This window comes from Chironomus tepperi, unplaced genomic scaffold (assembly GCF_022539635.2).
Source record: "Chironomus tepperi strain 1889 unplaced genomic scaffold, CSIRO-AGI_Ctep_v1 contig_319, whole genome shotgun sequence".
Classification (NCBI taxonomy): domain Eukaryota; kingdom Metazoa; phylum Arthropoda; class Insecta; order Diptera; family Chironomidae; genus Chironomus; species Chironomus tepperi.
The window spans coordinates 140,612-163,652 of record NW_027226441.1 but is presented as its reverse complement, the minus strand read 5'-3'; the positions used below and the strand labels follow the sequence as shown (position 1 = coordinate 163,652).

The 23,041-nt window shown below is 32.1% G+C and overlaps 1 protein-coding gene across 1 annotated transcript; it reads right to left on the bottom strand.

The window, feature by feature from the left end:
* Window positions 1-525: 525 nt before the first annotated feature.
* Window positions 526-21,366, bottom strand: LOC139092957 (uncharacterized). The gene is made up of 9 exons (XM_070643534.1): window positions 21,299-21,366; window positions 20,807-20,994; window positions 4,822-5,730; window positions 4,371-4,751; window positions 2,113-4,313; window positions 1,951-2,053; window positions 1,739-1,885; window positions 1,517-1,673; window positions 526-1,453 (listed from the first exon to the last, which is right to left on the bottom strand). The coding sequence occupies exons 2-9, from the start codon at window positions 20,848-20,850 to the stop codon at window positions 1,211-1,213; spliced, it is 4,185 nt and encodes a 1,394-aa protein (XP_070499635.1). The 5' UTR covers window positions 20,851-20,994; window positions 21,299-21,366; the 3' UTR covers window positions 526-1,210.
* Between the last annotated feature and the right edge of the window lie 1,675 nt (window positions 21,367-23,041).

Below are 23,041 nucleotides of genomic sequence, written 5' to 3'. Positions count from 1 at the left end.
GTTTCAATAAAGCAAAACGTCCATTGGGACAAAAACCGTCATCACGACAAAAAAACCATCTTCATGTTCATCGCATCGAAATCAATATTCATTTATATAAAATCAATAATTAAGTTGTAATAGTCTCTAGCTAGGTCTCTTAAAATTCTTAAAAATCGTTCATGTTAATAACCTATTGCAGGTTGATTTTAAGAATCTGGTGTCACATCGGGGACTCAAACTGATCATCAAATGAGAAACATTTAGGAAAAACAGCCTGAAATATCCTAATAAATTGAAACAGAACACCAGACAGCTGCTGCTCAACGTAAGGAAAATAAAATAAATATTAAAAGAACTCGTTGATGACCAAAGAACTCTTGGAGGGAAGCTGTCGATAAAGACAGTATAGCACTTGGTATTGGCAGACGGAATCCAGCGAATAGAGCCAGCTTTAAGCGACATCTGAGAGAGACCATCGATCACACGAAAATGGCATTCATCTGTAAGGTCAGCTAAGTAAGTAAGGAAATAAAATAGTCTGTATTTCTATTTAGAAAATTTAAATGACTTTATTCTTTAGTAATTTAGCATTGAAATGCCTTAGTAATCATCTCACAAGAAGTAATGAGTTACATTCAGTATAGTTTGTTGGATAAAGTTTAGTTTAGGTATGGTGGAATCAATCTTAAAACTATATACATAATAAAATTAATAAACAATATAAAAAAAAGGTGTTTGAAGGAAGTAAGATTCATAACATAATTAGACGAGAATATAAAAGAGTTTCCCGCTATTTTTAAAATAAAAAATGCTTTTTTTTCGTGTTGTATCACCATAAATTACTATAACTCATTAATCAAATATAAACTTTAAGCATAACAATTTACAAAGCTTCTTTACTAGAAGCATAAAAGCATGCTGATTGTTCATCGCACATTTTTGCGTTCAAGAGATTTGCTTTATGTAATACTACACACTTTCTCATCCTCATACATAGAATAATTATCATTAAAAAATACTTTATGACTCGAAAGATTTTACTGAATAGGCTTTGTAAATAATTTGTAGCTTTTTATAGTAAAAAGTATAAAAAGGTATAAAAATTGTATTATGGCCACTTATCAAAAGGTTTTAACGCATTTATGTACAATTTTAATATTTTTTTTTTGTATCTCTTTTCTTCTCTTTTTCACTTTGTTAAATTAATTAATATTATATTCATCCGCCTTTATTTACTGATGAAACGCGATAAATCAGGGAATTTGAAGCCCTGGAATGATTGAGTCTGTTGTCTTGAGCGTGGTACTCTTTGTGCTGGTGGTGGTCGTAGATCTGAAGAATCTCTTGGATTTGTACTTTGAAGGTTCAAGCCGCATTGTGCTGAACAAACATCATCTCTTAAAATAACATCTCGTGGCCATTCACGAGCCAATTGTGCGCAGTCTGTTATTCTTAATGATGCACATTGTGGCTACAAAATAAAATGTTATTAATCATAATTTAGCATGTATTGATATTAATATTCCATACTAACCCCTTCATTTGTACAAATACAGCTAGTACAAGGTGATGGGAATGATGATTCACCAACACCTACATGTTTACCTCCAATTGTACATCCTGAAACTACATTCTCCCGCCATGCATTAAGATCGATTTGTGGCATTGAGTGACATGATACTCTTGGGTTCCTGTTTATGTAAAATATTGTGAATTATAAAGTCTGTAAATTGGAAATTGCTACTGAAAATCTTACAAGAAGTTGCTTGGAAGGTCAAATGCAGCTCTTTGCATATCTCCGGGTACATCCAAGTTCTCGCATACAATTTTAGACATGGTTGTTTTCCTCAATTCTGTCAATTGTGCTTCAGTGAATCGGATTGCTGGATCTGCATTTTCGTACCTTTAAAAGAATTAATCCACAAAATGATAATTGTCAATAAAGGAACTGTAAAGTCACATTCTTACCAGAAACGATCACATTTTCTCAACTGTCTGAATTGGATGGCAATGATACAAGCAAATGTTGGACCAACTAAACCTCCTTGTAATGGACGTTCTGACATACCACCTGTAATTAATCAATTAACATTAAAGCTTGAATATTAAGCATAAAGTTAGTGATTTTACCTGGGAATAAGTCAATATCATCAGGTGTTGGATAGATTCTCTTCAGACGGTTAATAACTTCTGTTGGAATTTCACGTGATAAGTCATCCCAAGTTTGTGCACGTTTAAGATTACATAATGCTCGATAATGATTATAAGATGGAATTCCATGATCGCGACCACGTTGAACATTAAGTGCAACGAGATCAATACCTGAGAATGGAATTTTAACATCTTCGAATAAATGATTTGTAACTTCACCAGTAATGAATTGATCGAGTGTTTCCATTGGTGTGGCGACTAAACCACGTAAGATTTCGTCTAAGATTTGTGGCTGTAACAATTGATCAGTTTTGAAGAATCCATTACGTAATAAAATTGGTGGATCAATTGGTTGATGGTTAACACTCAAACGTGGAATGTGTGGTCTCAAAAGTGAATGTCCAATACGATAAGCGGCTGAAGCGAATTCAGTGACAATAGCTGGATTACAGTTTGGATTGTATTCTTTATAATATCCTTGAGGCAACAACTTCAAACCATAGAGATTAACGGCATTCCAACTGAGAATACGAGGAAGGAATTCATTATATGTAATATGTTGATTTTGTGCTGAAACAATACGTCTTGCATGTTGGAACAATTGATCACCGCTCCAATGTGGATTGACTCCACGTAAACCTTCAACAATTCTGTTATGTTCACGGACGAAAATTGTGTGAATAGCAGTTAAACCAGGTTGTTCTGATGCTCTTCCATCTCCAGCAATGAAGCAATATCCACTAGCTGATTTACATTCAGGATGTGATGGTGACATTGGAAGTAATTCCTTACCACGTGTTGGATGAATTGTTGTATTCAAACGACCTGATGATCCTCGTAACATTCTTGCAACACATCCATTTTCACCATAAACTTGTGAAGCATCAAGGAAAGCTGTATTTTGATTGATTTGTTCTCTTGGACCTAATGATTGTTGTCCTGGCAATGATCTCATGAATGGGAAGCATAATCGTTCTCCACTTGTAACATTGACTTCTGGATAGAAGTGATCTCTTGGTGGTACAGGGAATGGATTACATTCAGGATGAACAGTTCTTGGTGAATTACATGAGCGACAACTTGGAATTGATTCATGGAAACCTTTGTGAATTGGTGTCATTGTTAAATCGTGATCTAAGAATTGTGCGAACTGCATAACCATCAAGGAATAGCGAGTGTGTAAGTTGGAGATATCAGGATGAATAAGTGTTGAAACAACACGTGGATTTGGTAATGGAGATCCATTTGTGGAAGTTGCACGAGGCTTCAAGACACCGTCATCATATTGTGATGGAAGTAAACGAGCGAAAACAGTCAATGATTGACCAAGTGTTGGATTCCTTAAATTGTTACAATATCCAGTTAATGTTCTGAATGGTGTCTTTGTATCACATGGTGCTGTAAGATCTTCACATTGTGGTTCAAGTGTAACTGGTGAAATTGTTCCAGTAGAGAATGAGTTGACATCAAGATTTGAAATACTGTTGATGAAGTCATCTTGTCCATTGCTTAAGTTGTTGTCAAATACTTGTCTCTTTCGTCTACGAATGTTATGTAAAGTTCCAATCAGTTCATTAGTTGCAATTTCATAGAAATGTGATGAATTTGCCATAAGAAGTGCATTTTTGTTAGCTTTACTGAATGAAGCAGCTGTTCCATCAGGTGAGCGGGCATCGATTCCACCTTGAGATAACCATGATTCATATTCAAAACGATTTCTATTCATCATTTCAATCTTGGCTTTTCCAAAAGCATCATTGATGAGCTCTGAACTTAAATCAGCCAATTCAGGAATGTGAGTACTAATGGTTGTATCAAAAGTTTCAATAACAACTTCAACTTCCTCTGATTTCCATGCACTTAAATCCAATCCAGATAAATGATCACATGAGAGTTGTGCATTCAAATATGGATCTTCACGAAGGAATGCTTTTGGTTGTGAGGCTTTAACTCCATCTGCGGCACACAAAAGGCCAGATAAAGAAACACGACGGACAGCTTGAAGTTGATCGATGTTTAATGATGATGGGGGCAAGTCATTTTCATACCAGAAACGATCACTTACTCTCAAATTTGAGAATTGAATAGCAAACAGGCATGTAAGTGTTGGACCAAATACGGAACCGAGTGATGGAGCTTCTGAGAGGGCACCAACAATTAAATCGATATCGCTTGGATTTCTGTAATTAAAGCTTTATGTATAGATTTCATTATGGGAAAGTGCCTGAAATACTTACGAATAAATTTTCTCCAAAAGTTCTCGTCTTTCCTCAGAAATTAAAACAGATTCAATGTCGTCAAAGCTTAAATCATCACTAAGTCCCAAACGAGATTCACAAATGTTGATTGCTTTATGATATGCAGGAATACCATGATCACGTCCTCGTTGAATGGCCAATGCAAGTGGTGTCCATTCATCATCAGATGTATCATGAAGAGGAATGAAATTTTGTTGTAAAGCAGGTCTATTGATTAAAATGTCTGCGGTTGCTGAGGAATTCATCATGTCAGCTGGTAATAAACTGTAAAATGCTGGGAAAGCACTGACTGCAGCTTCATTAAATATTCCAGCACGATTTGCACTTGAATAACCTGAATAATGCTTGCCAGATACCAATCTGTAAAATACATCAATATGATTAATAAATTAATGCTGTCATGATCAGCATATGGAAAGTGTTATCTCACCTTAATTCATCTTTTGATACGGTTTGTTGACCAAGAAGAATTGGAAGGAATTCATTGTATGTAATATGTTGAATTTGAGCAATCAATGCACGACGAGCTTCCAAGAATAATGTTGAGTCACTCCAGTCAGGATTCAATTCTGCTAATTCATCAGCAATACGATTGTGTTCCTTAAGAAGGATGACGTGAAGAGCACCAATAGCACCAGCTTCATTACATCTAGCACATTCATTGATATCAACTTTTCCGCCAAGGAAGGTACGAATAGCATCAAATTCTTCTTCTGTAGCACCATATAAACCTGAACCGTCAATAAAGCCAGATACACCATTCATTTGTTGACGATACTTAAAGTTACATGACTGTAAATCACGTGATGGAATGGAACGAGTATACTCTTTACAATCTTCGCCTGAACGCACATAGCATTGAGCTAAATCATCATTCAAGTTTGATTTACTATCGCAGCATTGCGTCGATTGTGGTGAAATAAATTGGAAGAGATCATAAGCTAATAGTTGACCCCAAGCTGGCAACATTGCTGTAATATGCGGATGTTGTGAATCTTTGTTGATAGATTTCTGTAAGTGTTGTATAATAACATCGGGTGATGGAAGGGCATGTGTTCCAATTGATGTACGTGGTTCACTCTTGCCATCAGCATAATCTGGCTCTATCGTTCGCATGACAATATCACCACGTGCGCCCCAATCATGATGATTAACATTATTACATTCACCAGTTGGGGTACGAAATTTACTTGGAGGACAAGGCTGCTCAGTTTCTTCTACATCACATTCATTCGTTTTGGAACCTATTCTTTCTAGGTGTAATGCTGAACGAGCTCGTACTCGTAAATCTGATGAGATTGTATCTTCTAATGCTAATGATGTGACGACTAGATGTATGCTGTAAGTATAAATCATAAAATTATGATCAGTTATTGAATTTAAATTTATAAGTATACAAATAGACATCGACAATGAGAAACAGGAATTCAAGTTTTGTGCTACTGCCTGCATTTAAATCTTTTGTTTTCACTTTTTAAAGACATAAATTTCAAGTCAATTGGAAGTTGCAGACTGGAGGTCAAAAGGATTTGATAAGTAAGCTGTTAAATCCAGAGTTTGAAGTTGACTTGAATTTTGTATTGAGTCTAGTAGGCTATTCCATACTAAATCCAATTCAACTTCCAGTTCTAGTTAAATCTTAAGCAAGTATTATATTTCATAAATGTAACTAAGCAGACAGTGCTTCATTCATTCGATATTCCATTATCTCATAATGACAGAAGTAGATCACGGATGTAGGATGCTGTCATGTGTTTTGAATGATAATATTCAAAATGATTTATGCAAATTGAAAGATGATATTTGATTAAAAACTTTACGATGTTGAATTCAGGATGTGACTTGAAAGTCAAACTGTAATCATTGTGAAAGAATTTTTACGATATTTTTATATCCATCTTATGGACTTTATTGCAATTTATTGGGATTATATTGTCTGATTCATGGATTCTTATTGCTGTACAGAGTACGTCATTGCAATGCGAAAGTATTCTTGTATAAGATTCTTTCAACTGTATTGTGGCATGTTAAGTCAAATTGTAAAACATCATGGCTCATTAAACAGTTTCAAAGATTCAATAAAGCAAAAAAATTTGCATTAATCCAGTGAAAAAATTTCCCTTTTACTTTTTTTTTATTTCTCTCGCTCAACAGCACTTCCACAAAATGTGCAGCGTATTTTAAATATCATAAATGCAATTTTTTAACGTCTCACAAAGGATAGAGTAGATTTATGATGTACATGAGTTTCTTGCCAACATACATACGGTGTAATTGTTAAAGTAAATAAAAGTGCAAGTATTTAGGAAGACATTGTCTGCAATTCTTAAACACAGACCGTTTCTACTTAAAAATTCGTATATTTTTTCATGAAAATGCATGTGTAAATCTTAAACGATAGTGAAAGTATGTATACTTCTTTTTTGTTGTGGCTATTTTTAAACTAAATCCACTTGTTTCCTTTATTTCCAATGATTTTAAAGTTTTTCGTTTTTAGCTGTCAGTAATCAATGAATTTCATAACAAATCCAAAAGAAATGCTTCGTTTTTAAAAATAAGTTAGTGAACTTGAAAATAGTAAATTGTTTGAGGCAGCTTCGAGAAATAACTCAGTAGTTCAGTGCATTTCAGACACGATATTTTTAAATGTATGAGTAATTTTAAAATTCAATAACTTTCAATTTCTTTTGCAGACAAGCTCAAGTTGAGTTTAAATATGACCAACATTGTTGGCTTTGAAGAGATGATTTCCTGAAAGGTATAGCTTAAAGTGAATGCTGAGAAGGGCTGGAATGAATAACCCGAGCGACACAAATGAAGTAGGCTTCGTCACGGAACTGTAAAAGCTTCGATAGACCTCGATGGATGCCAGAATTAAGCGACTTCCATTTGGTGTTAATAAAAGAAGTTTGGTTGGTCCTTAAAAGCTCCATGGCAGATCCCTTCTTCATTTTTGTCGATCAGGTAACTTAACTGATGCTAAGCTGGCATTGGACAAGATATTCGAGCAGGACAATACCCCTTAAAAAAGGACCGACATCTGCCGGCACTGTAGATCATTTATATGACGATGTAGCGATGTTCGAGGTAAGTTTATGTTTCAAAAAGTTTATGTCCAAAAAGCAAATCAGCACCAAATCAATTAAATCATTTGCATGCTCACATTTTCGTCAAACTTCAATTTTTCATGTTAATTTTCGCACGTACGTAAACAATTTATAGCTTTTTGTGTCACTAGTTAATGATCAAATCAGGCAATTATGCAATAGCTTTCATATGAAAAATATGTATCACTTTTTCTCTCTTTCTATTTCGTCTCAGATCGTCACATGCTTTCAGTCAACATATACATAGTTGACATCCATTCATGTTATCTAAAACGTCAATAAATCTATTGCTTTCTCTCTCTTTTCAATGGTATGCACCATGCGGTTTCGTCTGACTGATTAATAATACTTTATTGTTGTTTTCATCATCGTCAAAAAATGTTTTTTTATGTCTACTCATTCTTTTTTAGGTATATAAATTGGAAAAATAGACTCAATCACGTTTGAATTAAAGGCGAGATGACAAAAAAGAAATCTTTTCTCTCTTCTCATAATTCCGTTGCATAATTTGTGTATTTTCTTTCATATTTTTAATCTCTGGATGAGATTATTAAATTTCATTATGTAATGCAGTATTATCACCAAAGGTGATGTTGTGCATGTTTCGAATGACTTGTTTACATATTTTTATGGTTCGTCAAATGAACTTCACATTTGCACCTATCCGACTTTTGCTTTTGTTTTGATTTTGAAATGTTTCTACATGTTGGATACTTTTTTGATGGTCAAAGCTTGAGTAATAAAGCATTGCATTATCAGCAATGGACAATATAAATTTCAATGTTGTCCAGAAGTTTGTAGAAGTTGTAATTAAAATAATGATGCTATTGACAGTGCGATGAACTTATTACAAAAAATATATAGCGTGAATAAATAAAATAATGCTTAAAATTGTCGAATTTGAGTGATGCTGACAATCATTGCTGTTTACTATCAATAAAACTGTTGTAATTAAATTGTTATGCCTGATCATTTCATCAACTGAATTTTCTAGACAATAAATTGTTAAAGTTATTCTTAAAATTGTCAATAGACCCAAACAGCGCAACGGATTTGCTAAGACACCGTGACGTCGCTGTGTTATCGGAAAGAAACGAGGTTGCTCTACCGGCACCGTGAAGGCTGATTATGATGTAACTTTAAGACTGGGTTTACCGTGACGTCTGACTCGACCCTTTTTTATGGCGATAAATGCGATTTACCGCATTATGCAGCACGGGATACTCATACTGCATATTTGTTAAAATGTCATTATTATCATAGATTAACATTTTTTAATAATTACATGCAATGAGCCTTTTAATGCACAATCAATCAATTTAGAATGTAGATTTTGATCCGTTTTAAAAATATCAATAAGGAAATTAACGATTAATCTGAAGCTATTCATTACTAATATAGCAAGAATTTTTGAATTTTATTAAATTATTTAATATTAAATGCTAATTATAGCGTCTGTTGAATTAAGTAATTTTATGTACAGAATCGATACTTCTTTAAATTGAACTTTTGCATTGATGCATTAAAAATTGACATTTCAAAACATTCCTAGTTAACAAGCTTGTGATTTAAATCATCAGAAAAAGCTATAATGATATTGGAGAGTTCATACATAAAACAGAGATTTCAAGAGTAGCTAAGATCAACATTGACCTTCATTCACCTTAACATTGTCAAAAATGATTTTCAAAAAAGCGTGATGTTAAGGAATTGAATGGCAAAAAAAAATGAAGTAAGAAATAACAACAACAACACTGCAATAGTGAGAGGAAGGAAAAGAAGAATGAAACCAATTTATATTCATACTTTTGGAACTGTTGTCGCCGTGTTATTTTTTTTTGTGAAAATGCAACTATACCACTTTCCATATATGGAACTTAATTACATTAAATCAGTGTTGAACGATCTGCTGGTAGCAACATTTAGGTATGCTTTACACTAGACTAGACAGTAATGTGTCATAAATAATGTTAAATAGTCTCGTAAAGAAAAAAAGTTTATCCATCACTGGAATAAATGGTGAAGATCGAGAAAGTAAGTGTTCCGTTGATATTTGGCGATTTTCTATGAGATGAGCATTTAAACGGCAGACATGTTTTGTGAAAATGTCCCATTAATATTTTTTTTTTCGTTGAAAATTTCACTTTCATATTGTACATATACATACAAAATATGTAAATTTTAAAGCAATAGTTCCATAGTAAGGAATGATTATATCTTGATAATGTTAATTGATGCTTAACACATGTTCATCACTCGCTCAGGTATTTTTGTTGAGGAATTCGTGAGATGTATCCAAACAACAAAATGTCACTTATTGTCATGACATATAAGAATATGTCAAACTGCTTAACTGAGAGTAATAAACAAAAAAGTTATTGTGCTTAATGTAAATGTGTCGAATTCTGTGACATATGATTTAATGAGCAAGTAAAAATATTTCAGAAATGTAAAGGTAAAGAGAATTTTAAGTAAGTTTATTATTGAATTTACATCCGCATTTATCTTACTTCAAGTATGTTAATTCATAAATCGTATGAAGCAATGTAGAGGAAAAGCTACTTTTTACATGATTTATTAGTTTATTAACTGTAAAAATTCATATCACGAATAAAGATTTTAACTGTAAGGAATAAGGAAGAAGATTCAAATTGACTTGCATCGGTTCTCTGGCCCGAACAGCACAAATTGCGGTGACAGGCAAAGATCATCCTTTCTTAGTACAGATAGACCACTACGGGCTCGGTTTATCCTAAATTCTGACGGGTTTCTGTTAGACTTTGTCTGGTGCTGTCTATTTTGATCAAAAGTCCGACTACACTGACCATATGGAAATGGTCTGATTTGAATTAGGGTTTCTGAATTCAAAAACCGGCTTTTGGCCCAAAATGCGGATTTTTAAAAACCGCGGTTTCTGAAAGTAAAACCGCGGTTACGAAGTGTCAGAGTCACTCTGATCTGGTGCTGGATTCTATAAAATTTTGCAATATTTTTTAAAAATTTATCTAGTATTTTTTAGAATTTTTTAGCATTGAGTTTTTTAACACATGGATCAAATAACCACTTCATTTATGCCATTCGACATTAAGATACTAAAAACAGGACTGAGAAGTCAGAGGTGCAGTTTATTTCATTGAAGTCCATTCAAACTACAATAACAATTGTTGAAACCTTCTCTGCATAGAATATTTTAAGTCGGAATTTCCTAATCATATGACTCAAGAGAAGTTAACATTTTACTTATTTTATATTATTATTCTTTGAAAACCATATTTCTAAGACGCCAAACGAGGAAAATTCAGATTTTTTTAGGGTCTGCTCATTCATTTGGTGTTGATGAAAGATGTTTAGCAGAGCATTTAAATTTTAAAAGTTTGTACTCCAAGCAATGGAATAGAATCTTAATAAAATAGAGTAAAATAGTCATCTTCATTCGTGTCGCTCGGAAGAATCGATTAAAAATACATCTGTACACTACAGTTACTTTTCCGAAAATTTTGACCGATGTTACATCTCTCTCATAAATTTTGGAAGCGACTCGGTTATGAAAATAAAACTAAAATATTGCAAATTTACCCAAAAATTGTTTCGGAAGTTGAAAAGATTAACAATTTTTCCGGTCCACATTTTTTTTTAGAAAATGAAAATGTGTAATACATACAGAAATTAAAAATAATTACCATAATAATGAATGAATCCCTCTATATTATCTAATATTAAAAATGAACATTAATTGTGTAAGATGTGTTAATTATTTAATTATAATTCTGTATAATAACAGAAAGTAACAATAATAATAAATGCATCATGAAAAAAAAGAAAGAGAAAATTTGGGCCACACGTCAAAAACAATAGCAATACTCAACAGAAGCAATATTAGTTTGGTCATTAAATAGATAGCCGTGAAGCAACAAAAATTTCATGAATTAAAAACTCCGTTAGATTATGTAAAAAAATGTGCATCATGTTCATTGTTTGTAATATTGTACGTGTAACAAATAAATTGAATTGTGGATATGGGCTGAATTCCAGCAGTAAGTTTGTTAATTTTTGTTTTTGTTTTACATTGACACGAAAAGAGTTCATTTGATACAAATACCCTAATATGTAGGTATTGCATCATTTGGGTTACCAATAATAATTGACATGTTGACAATTGAAGGATAGGATGTTCAGGCTTGTCTCACAAGGGTGTGGATGTCATTAAATTCAAATTTTCCAATACGCGACAAGTGGCCAGAGAACATGTCATTGCTGGGAAAAAGCTGGGACAGAATCACAAATTTGTTACATCGCCCTTGATTTGAAGAAGCTACAAAAGCTACTTGGCCAGAGCTACTTGTCAAAGCTACTTGGAGAGAGCCACCAACAGAGTCAGGTGGAAATCCTTTTGATGTATCCACTTAGGAACATCGTTACAGTAAGCATGTAATTAATACGCAATAAGTGAATGACCTTTACGAGGCAAGAATGTTTATTAAATCCAAGAATGTTTATTCATACCAGGAATACTTTGCATCCTCATTTTTAATCGTTTTTTAGAAATCAGAAGATTTAGTCATTGAGATTTTCTTAGAATTAATCGTATGATGTAATATGGAATATTTGTTATTCGTCTGAACTTCTTTTTTCGTTAATGACATTGATATGCACACGATCAATAATTTTGTTATTCACCAAAGAAAGGCGAGCCAATAACAATGAAAAAAATGTTAAGAAATTTTCGTCATAAAATTGCAAATGAGCATTTCGATACTTAATTTGCAATGAATTATAGGAATGGCTCGTGATAAGTGTTAATTTATTAAAGTCACGTAATTTCAAAGTGAGAATGGTTAACTATTGTATAAAACACTTACATCATTTCCAAAAAGGTACAAAATTATAACACATTAAATTAAAGCATTAACGTCTTCATAAATGACACAGTTGTGGATTTTCCTAATGTCTAAGATATTAATTACTGCTAAACTAAAATGTTTTCACCATTAATTAACAAATATAAAGCTGAGTACGTCTGTAATACTATGAGGATGTCTGAAATTAAATTATACGTAAAGTTCCGTAAACTTCCGTAATCTATTATCTAATTGCATAACGTCATTGTTAATAGAAATTTAAGTTATTTTAATTGATGTTTTGTAGAAGTCTATTTATAGCGCTTAGTCAAATGCAAAAAAATCCCCATATCTTAAAAACAGAATCTTAATCATTTATTCCATCGCACATGGTTTCATTGTTATTTCTTTAAAGAAGTGAATGATTCATAATGCATGCATTTAGAAAGAGAAACTGAGAATAATAAGGAGAGAAAAATATTGCATTTTGAATTGAATGTGGCAGGGGAGTCTTCGGTTTGAATTTTTGGTTCCTGAGTGGACATAATGTCTAGTTAGTAATTAAGCCTACAGTCGACTAACTTATTTTTTTACTGGCCGTATTGATCAGCTGTGATTCATGACTCAGAAGGCGTCTAGAACGGTCTATATCGATGCCCTAAGCCAATTACCAATACCAAAGTCTATTAATAGTCTCCTAAGAACAACGATCGATTAATGACATATTTTACGAAAAGTTCTGGAGAAAATGATATTAGTAGCCCTTAGGCCTAATTATTAACAAGTTTTTTATGTCAAGTTGTCTACTCGGGTACTTAAAATTCTTCAGAATAGTACTTTAAAAATTGAATTATTTGAATTTTGGATGCAAAACTCCTAAACTCCTTCTCGAAAGGAGGCTGTTGATCAGAGAGACAGTGTAGCACATGATTTGGGTAATTGGTATTTGACAAAGGGGCAACTAGCGATAGTACCAGTTTAAGACATCTACTGAGAGAGGTCATGAATCACAGCTGATCTGTCGGGTCAGCGAAGTAAGTAAACTCCTAATACACATGTGCAGTGTCACCTAAATGAGCGTGTACATTAGTATACTCAACAAATATAGTTAAGCATGCTCAATTTGGAGAGTAAACGTATGATCATGCTCTTTGTCTGTTCGGAAACTTTCATTGTACTCAAGTGAAATTATTAAAGTCAATACCACCCTAGAGGCTGCTAGAGACATACATAGAGACATATAAAATATACAGTTGCATATAATAAACTTTTCAAAGTTAAGTTTAATAGAATCAATAAAATTGTCTACTTAATACTAAATTAAAGATATTTACCACTACATTAGAAATAAATGAGAAGTATTCTGAAGGAAAAACGACTAGCTTTAACTCAAATCTCTATATTCTGTGCTTAAAACTTTTGGACACGACTTAACAAAACATCATTTCTGATTTGAAACTGCATATGTTAATATTGAAAATTTCAAGTTCATAAAATACATGATTTACAGACATTTGAATGATTCACAGTAAATAAGATGATGAGAAGAAGTCAAAACATCTCAATATAAATTGAATCAATTGTAAATAATTCAACATTTCACATTTTAATTCCATTATTTAAATTCAATGGTTTGAAATTCCCTTTCATCAAGTCGTTCAAGTTCATTCACATTCTTTGTACAGCATTGCCATTCTCTAATGCTTGAGTTTACATCTTTAGCCGGAATAATTATTGTAACTGAATCAAAATAGACTTTCAAAATTACATGAAGTATTGTCAACAAAAAATATTTCGAAAATAAGTGAACCAAAATTATTATTTTTTGTACACATTTGCAATTGGTTACAGACGGAATAGGAGGTAAAAACAAAATTTAGTATTGACCTTAACCCAATACGTGACAGAATATTATTTACTAACTTATTTGTTTAACTATGTTGATTTTCTTTAATATTCAAGTCTTTTTTTATATGAAATACTCATTGATGCTACACACGATTCCCTCCGATGACGTTAGGGGCCGTTCGCTAATTACGTTCAGGGAGGTGATAAGTGGGGGATATATAGGTGGTTTGACATCTGGTCAGTTTCGGAGTCAGACTTCGGATTCCCCAATTTCTGAGTTTATCACTGTGTAATTTTGAAAAAAGATCGTTATTATGTACCGTACCTAATGAACGACCCCATATAAAAGTAAAAAGAATTTAATTAAACTCTCTTGGGTAATAACTTAATATGCTCATTGTTACAGCGCTAGTTTAAAATTTTGCGATAGTTTGGTATGTGGAGTTTCTATTAAATAATCGTAAATTTTTATAGCAGCACATCGTGTGACCAAAATGGTGAAAGTTGGAATAAAAAGATCAATTGGATAATAAAGATACTCTTCATTGATTATAAATTACACAGTAGATATATATTTCAATAACATTGTTATGTGCTTATTCTACCGTGAACTAATAAGACTGCAATAAGCTTCGATTATTAAACAATAGAGACATTAGAGTTTGAATTAAAGTGCCAATATCCTTTGAGCAATGCAAAATAGTTTTTTGATGTAATTTTTAGTCTATAAAAGTTGGTATGCTCACTGCAAACAATAGCTTTTTTCATAACATGTAAGGCTGAAAGGAATTCAGGCCAGTCATATGACAGTTTTTATTTACGGATTTTTCAATGCAGAGAAATTTTTTACAGAGAAATGGAATTGGAGAAATCCTCAATTTTTCATTTTTTTATTGTCTCAGTCTCACACATCAATTAACAAAACTATGTCAATGGATTTTACAAGCAGTAAAATTGCAATTTGAAAAGGATTTGATTGGAGATTAAATCGAGATTCTACATGATTCGGTGTTTGAAGTAAACTCGAATTTGTCTAGATCTGAGCTCTAAGTAGACTCGAGGCTGTACTAAATATCTTATATTGATTCAACTAGAAGCTGCCTCCCTGTGACTTCCATAAGGCTGCCAATTAGAGGCCGCTTCAATTATTGTTCTTAATAGATTTTAGAAGCTCCTTGACAGAGTCTTCTTCATTTGTGCCACTTGTATTTGATGCCAATTTGTAAATTGTATTCATTTTATTTGATATTGAGAAAAATAGAATCGAAAAATGAATTTTATCAGTTCCATAAAAATTACATTATTGTGATATTAAACACAAATCCATCAATTCCATGTAACATCTAGAAAAACTAATCAAAACTTGCGACTAGTAAATAGTGTTAATTTCAAATGATTTAAAAATACTGTAATTAGACATTAACTTTACAGTCAGACTGAAACATAAGTTGTTATTGTAATGAATCTCGTAAGTTATGGCACCTTGTCGTGCAATAATAGAAATGAGTCTTACAATCCCACGTGCTTAATGTATTGAAGGTGTTAGAGCAATAAAAAAAATGCAAAACTTCTTTTATAATTGAATTAACTTTTTCGTTGCTTTATAGGAATGAATGTTAATAGCATTGAAAATTAGCAAAATAATAAAACAAATAGAATTAAGAAAAAATTTTGCATGACATTTTGGGATTTTAAGTCAAATGAAATTTATTGTCAAAATATTTACTTTACTTGTACGTGGATATAACAAATAATCTTATTGACAGTATAATTAACTGTCAATAAATCTTAGCATGAATAAAAAAAAAAGATTTCGTCTTCTCATACCACTTAAATTGAGAGATGATTTTTGTTTGATTTTTAAAGCTAGCCTTTGTACATCATCAGAGGTATAATCAGGGTAGAAGGGCAAATTAGCAAGCGTAGCCAGCGATAGGACCATAATCAGGCGACATCTGAGGAAGGTCATGGATCTCAATTGATCTGCACGTCCAGTGAGTAAGTAGATAAGTAATTAGAATTATAGAAGGTCTTAATGCATTCCTGGAAAGCACACAGCGGTAAAATGCTCGACAATCTGGTGCAAGGCCCTGACACGCAAATATCACCTTAAATATACATACTAGATGAGCATGCTCGTAAGCGTTGCTTTTAGTCTACTCTGCTTAGAATGCATGTTTTTGCCAGCTAGGTAGCCTAACCTGACTCTGGTTTGAGACCCAAGTATAGAGTTATGCCAAGTACAGAGTTATGTCGGCAAAGGACTGGATTGTGAACCCTTTCTCCGACATGTACCTTATTAAATATTTGTGTCCATTCATACAATATCCATCGACAACTCAGTAGCTACGTGAATTCTTTATCAGAAAATTCATAATTACATAATATCTTTAAAATTTAAATCATGACACAAAAAAAGCTCTTGGGCAATATTTTCCATATGACGAATAAGCTGTTGTCAAGGTTTAAAACTACTTGAACTTCCATGAAATGAAGAAGTATACATATTTCCCTTATTGACTCGTATAATCCGGATTTTATTTGTTATGTTTGATTTTTGTTCGAAAAAAATCGAGTTGAATAGCTTACCTAAGGCAACGTCTGCATAATTGGTAATAAAATGGAAATTAATTTTAAGGTAGACATTTGTTTTCATGAAATTAAAAGCTTTAAATCTTATATTTGTTATCTCAAGAGAACCTTGAAATGGAATATTGACTCTAATGAGAATTAGAAACGTGTTTGATTTGTTTTCTGATGCAAAATTTGAAAGATTTATGAAACTTCTGGAAATATCCTCGATTCTTCAAGAATTGTAATGGTTTGATGGCAAGCCTCGCAAGAAGATTTATGATATGTGCTATACTGATGTTCTAAATGTCTTGGTTCTATGATTTGTTCTGACATGCTTAACATTTAAAACTTTAATCAGTCACGTCTGCATTAAAATGCAGAATTTCAAGTTTATATAAAAATTGCTATTTAAATATTTTTTGGAACGGAACGTTTCAATATTTTTCTACGTTTTTATATTTCTGCAATGTTGATAAATAATTCTGGTTTTCTATTAGCTGTAGAAAAGATTGAATCCAAGATAATCAACCAAATCCCTAACAGACACTGAGCATACTCAAATAAATGAGCATGCTTATGAGTTTATTCAATCAATATATTTGAGCATTCAAATTTGTGAGCAAACTCATGAGCATGCTCCTTGATTGTTCGGGAATATTTTTGAAAACCAAAATCCTGACTCACTAGGCGTAAAAATGGCCGAAAAATCAGACTCTAATTATCAGGCTAGAGCCAAATTGACCTAGGTCGGATTTTCGAACATCTCTACGCTGTGCTTTTATTCGTTTTCCATTTCAAATGATCAAAAATAGTTTGATCATGAAGATATTGAAAACAAATCTCTCAATCATCCTTTGAGGGCTTTAGTCCCTAACAGACAAAGAGAATGCTTTTAGGTAACGTATTGATATTACTGTACTATAAAATTATGCTCTATGTCTGTTATGAAGTACTTTTTACTATAAACCTTGAGTCTAAGTTTAATTACTGATTTCTGAAAATCTGTTCTTATTGAACTTCCATTTGAACTTTAGGGAACACTCGAAAATTACAAAAAAAATTCAAATTTTATTACAAAACGTTATAGTAGGAGAGATCTGAAAACTTTATTTTTAGCGTTACGAAATTATCGACCGTTCCCCTAGTCATTAGCATGCAACGATACTATATTCATTGCCTGAACGGCAAATTTTTCTTTCTATTTTTAAACATTTTCGATAAAAAATACAAGATAAACATTTCTTGTTCCACAAATTCGATGAAAATAATCTGCACGTGTGCATTTTAAGCAACAACAACTTTGCATTCCTTCATTAATAATTCAAGTTGTCCTGTTTTTTAAAAATCCTTCTTTTTATGGTGGCTTTAAACTTTGAAGAATTGATTGGAATGAATTGAAAATAAATTAAGCATATCTAATTAATAGGGAAGTTTAAAAGCAGCAATAAACCATTTTGTCGATTGTAAATTTGATATTAAAAGAAATTTCGTTGTCAATTGCTGTTTGTAAAATGACCTTTAATGAAATATTTTTTTCGAAACTTGTTTTTTGACATAACATTCTATTGTCTTTGTCACGTATATGCTTACAGAATACCGGTAAGCCGTCAGTCAACAAAATTCTTTTTATTCAATTAAATTGCGGATTTCGGAATAATAATGAAACACGAGAAACTGTCGAGAAAGAAGAAGTGTATAATATTTTGAGACAAAAGTATTGGTGAAATGAAATCAAGTTTTATGAACTCAATTTTGACATTCATAAAGAATGTTTAAATTTTAGGTGGGTGCCTTTAGCTGATGTTGCATATATTCTTAATTGTGAAATATTTCAGCACTTTAAATTGTTCTGAGAATTGTAATCTTGAAGAAAGATCCGCTTTAAGAGCCATTAAAAGTTTGTCCGGACGAAAGCTAGATAGACATACGATAAAAAGTAAACAACACACTTGAATTCTAATTTAATAATAAAATTCTTTAAATTTTCTTAAAACTTCATTGTTAACATTTTTAATCTTTGGTTGTTTTCTTCAAAGTCACGATCTTTTTTATGAAAAGGAAAATAAAAAAATGTTAATCATCATCACATGACTCATGGACGTAGTCAGTTGCCTGAGGGGGCCTTGAATATTTCGTATGAAACCCAGAAATTAAGAGAATTTTTCGGATTTTTACAACAAAAATCCAAGAAAATTGAAGAATTTTGTCCAGAATGGTAGGAAGTAGGTTGACCCCCCTGGGTATGTCCCTGGCATGACTGTTTTCTTTCGAAAAATAAAGAAATACTAAATGTGCAAAAAGGCGAACACATACATTCAGGTGTATGAGATAAATTTGGACTCTCAAAAGATCCGGGTGGAATTTGTGACTGAATATAATTTCGTTGCTGCTCTTTTTCATATTTTTGTCATTAAAATAATTTAGTAATAATCAGGAAAATGCAAATATGATTAGTATGTTTATGCATTTCAAAATTCATTGTTTCTTGGTACGTGCTTCTTAAAACCTTAAATTTATTATTTTGAATCTTTTTCACAACAAACATTCTGGGGAGATTTTATTAGGATAAAAAGCTCATTTTCAGTTAGAACGTGCCTCTTGAATATGTTAATTTTATTGTTGAAATGCTTGCATCTAAATAAGCAATTTATACACATAAACAGGATAATATTGTATATTTAAATTGACTGCAAACGAAATTTATTATTTTTTATGATTTTTTAGACAACAGCATGCAAACATGTGTCATTATTCGAGCGACACAAACAAGGAAGGCTATACAGAGGCGGCTTCTATTTGGTGTGCTTTGGAGGAACCTTAAAAGCTCAGAGATTGAGTCTTCTTCATTAAGGTGACTTAGTTTTAGTGTCTATACCATTTAAGACTCATTATTTGGCATTTTTGTGAAAGAATCAAAACGTAAACTATTGAGTGCTATTAATCTGCACCTGATCGACACAAGTAGCTTGGATGCCATATGACAGCCAATTGGCTGTCATGAATATTTTGTGTCGATTAACGCATGTTTAGCAAAATTCTAATCATTAATTCTAGGTAATTTTGAATTCTTAGACCAAAGTGGAATCATTTTCCCATCTTTAAGTATAGACGAAGGTTAAATGGCCAGAATAGTTAGAGAAATGTGCAAGTTCAGTGATTGAATTACGAAAAAAATTTCTTGTTTCAAAAGGAACTTTCTTTAAATTCGAAAAAGCAAAAATAATAATAATAATAAAGTATCGTTGGTGTAACGTTCATGAAGGAGAGAAACGTGTTTTATAGTCATTGCCAGACATTACATTTCTTTCATTTTTTTTTTTTTTGAATAAAAATTTCCAGTAAATTTTTTTCTTCTCTTTCAATTAGTCTTTACGCTTCTCTTTCATTCACTTTTCCTTCCAATAAGTCTCATCAGATAAGGCGTACAGATGTATAAAAAAAAGCTTTTTTTTTGATGACACGCTCAAAGTCTCCCCAAAAGGCAGCACCTTTCCATTATTTAGTTAAGTTTAAACCCGAGTTTAAATTAAATGCACAAGTGTTGCAATTGTAAACGCGAAATAAAAAAAGAAGAATGCGAAAAAGATGTGAATTGGATAACAAAAGATACTGATATAATAGAGTTACAGAGAGTTGGCTTTTCTTTCCGGGTATGGATCGAAGAATTATAAAATTAGTTAATGGATGGATGTTAATTGATACTGGCAAGTTATATCAATTGTCACATAAGTTCGTTAGGAAATTTGATGACAAATTCAACATCTGACGCACAAGTCATGGATAGTGGACATGGGAAATCTGCAGATTCATGTCATTAGATAAGAATGTAGACTGGACCATGACTCAAAATTGTAAAACAAAGAACAAATCCCAAGAATTTTAAAATTACGCAAGTTTCTTGTTTTTATGCATAAAATTATCGTGGATTACAAAAAAGCAAGCAAGCAGCAGCATTATGTAATTCTGTCTTTAATTGTGACATCAGTCTGATTTGTCGTTATATTTGTTTGTTTTGGTATTTCAAGGATATATTATTTGATTGACTCACCTTATTAATAATACTACGGACGATTTTACCAGATGGGAATTCATCCTTGAAATTCCGTGATTCCTCGTTTTATATGCAAAAATAATTTTTATTTCACTTTTTTTTAAATGTTTTAATTGTTTTTGAAATGTCAAACTTTAGTTTACTTTTGACATAACTTTATTAACACGCACTCAACAAAACGGATGCTATTGAAGAGAAGGAAATAAAGTAAGAAATTAGTGCACTTTTAAAACTACCGTCAACAAAAAAAAACCTTAATGTTGAGATTTCACTTAAACAAATTAAATATCTTCTTTCTCGCCTTTTCAAAAAAAAAGTATATTCGCGCGCACACACTTAAATTTACTATTTTACTATCCAATTTGACCAAAAAAACTTTTCTCAATTTTTCTTTAGGTATTTACTCTAAAATTGTATTTTCACCATTTAAAAAATTTGTCATTTTTTTTGAAAAAAATCACACAAAATATAGAAAAAAGAAGAACTAACCACAAGCAACAGCTCCGTATCGAGAGACGTCTATATCACACTAAGTCTCGAAGCAAAATAAATCCAACGATCGACTGGTTGTAGGAAATAAGCTACCAAATGTTTTTATTATGCGGAGAAAGTTGCCGCGCTTCTTCTTCACATTTGTGCTGTGTATATAAACATTTTTATAGATGTGAATGTGTTGAGAAGTTAAAACACACAACACGTTGGTACAATATCGATTATTTGCATGCTTGCTCGTTAAATTAAAGATACATACATGTGTAATAAATGCTAAGTGGTGTGCTAATAGCTTACTCATAATATGATGTTAGATTCTCTCACAAACAACAACTTAATAGTGACTTAACTTATACTTATTAGAATTTATTCTAGGCACTTGACACATGTTGAGTTGAATAAAAATGAAAGTGATAAATTTGACACATTTTTAAGCATTTACAAATTCATTTGAAGAGTTTTCCTTCATTTGTATGAAAAATGAGGAATAATAAAAAATTTCTCTCACTCATCAAAAATCGTGATTAGTGTTAAAACAATCATGTGATCAAAATCGAATTCCAAGATTTGCAGAGTATTTTGAAAAACATATTGCGAATGATGGAAAAGTCAGAAAGGGAAATTATTGTCAAGATAATGTTAATTGAGTGGTCAATAATTGGAAATATATACGAAAAATCAAATCTATCAAAATACAGTCACGGCAATTTAATTTTTATTCATTTGGATTTTTGGGTAATAATTAACGAGTGACGATAAATCATGATGATAAAAACATATCAATATATTGTTAATTTTCAACATCTGGTGAATCAAACGTACACCATCATTAGAACTTTTAACGGATTTAAAGATCCGTCCATAAACGAATCCACTTATTTTTAATAATTCTTGAATTTTTATCATCAACCCTATTATATTTCTTCCAGAATAATGGACCAGCAATTAATCAGATTTATTGCCCTTCGTTCCCTCAATCAGCGAAGCAAGTGAATGGCGCTTAATGAAATCTTTGAAATAAGGACAAAATAATTCTAAGCATAATCCATTGCTTGAATGTGGTGTATGATGATAGTGGAATCAAAAGTATCAAGCCTAGGCTGTATAGGTAAATCTGCCAGTGCTAGAGCAAGCCCTTTGGTATCGAGAGGTTAGTCAAGTGACCTTATAACTGTATCACTCTTTTGTGAGTACGTGGGTTCAATACCTATCAGAAACCAATATTTCTCAATTTTTGTATGCTGGCTGTAATCGATATGTCAAGGATATGCACACAATGCTCATGGCAATTAAATTGAATAAACCTATTTTGACGACAAATATTGATCAGTTATGCTTGAACTTGTTGTCAGCTCGCGCATTCTTAACACAGATCAAAAGTCTAGCAATCGAGAATGTAGAGACAATTTCAAAATTTTGTATGTTCTAACAACACTTCATTTTTATTTGCAACTTCCCTGTGATTGCGTCTTATTTAATACATAGCTTAAAATTCACTTAAACAATCAAACATGCCGGCTAATGATTGTATAAAATATAATTCAATCTAGATAACATGCTGATGTAAAAGAAATGTTTATATGATCTTCATCATATATTGCGCAAGGAATTTTCCAAACATATTTTTTTATCGAGATCTAATAAATTAAAAATGTGTCTGTGGTAAAACCATGAAATGAAATACCTATCAAATAAAAATCTGAGCTTTATGTTGTGTATCAAATTTTTAATGAAATATAA

Excerpts from the sequence above, each read along its gene's own strand:
- LOC139092957 (XM_070643534.1), bottom strand. The coding sequence starts at position 20,850 with ATGAATTCCCATCTGGTAAAATCGTCCGTAGTATTATTAATAAG. Across the intron at positions 2,054-2,112 it reads TGATATTGACTTATTCCCAG|GTGGTATGTCAGAACGTCCA; the intron begins GTAAAATCACTA and ends GATTAATTACAG. Across the intron at positions 1,674-1,738 it reads GACCTTCCAAGCAACTTCTT|GAACCCAAGAGTATCATGTC; the intron begins GTAAGATTTTCA and ends TTACATAAACAG.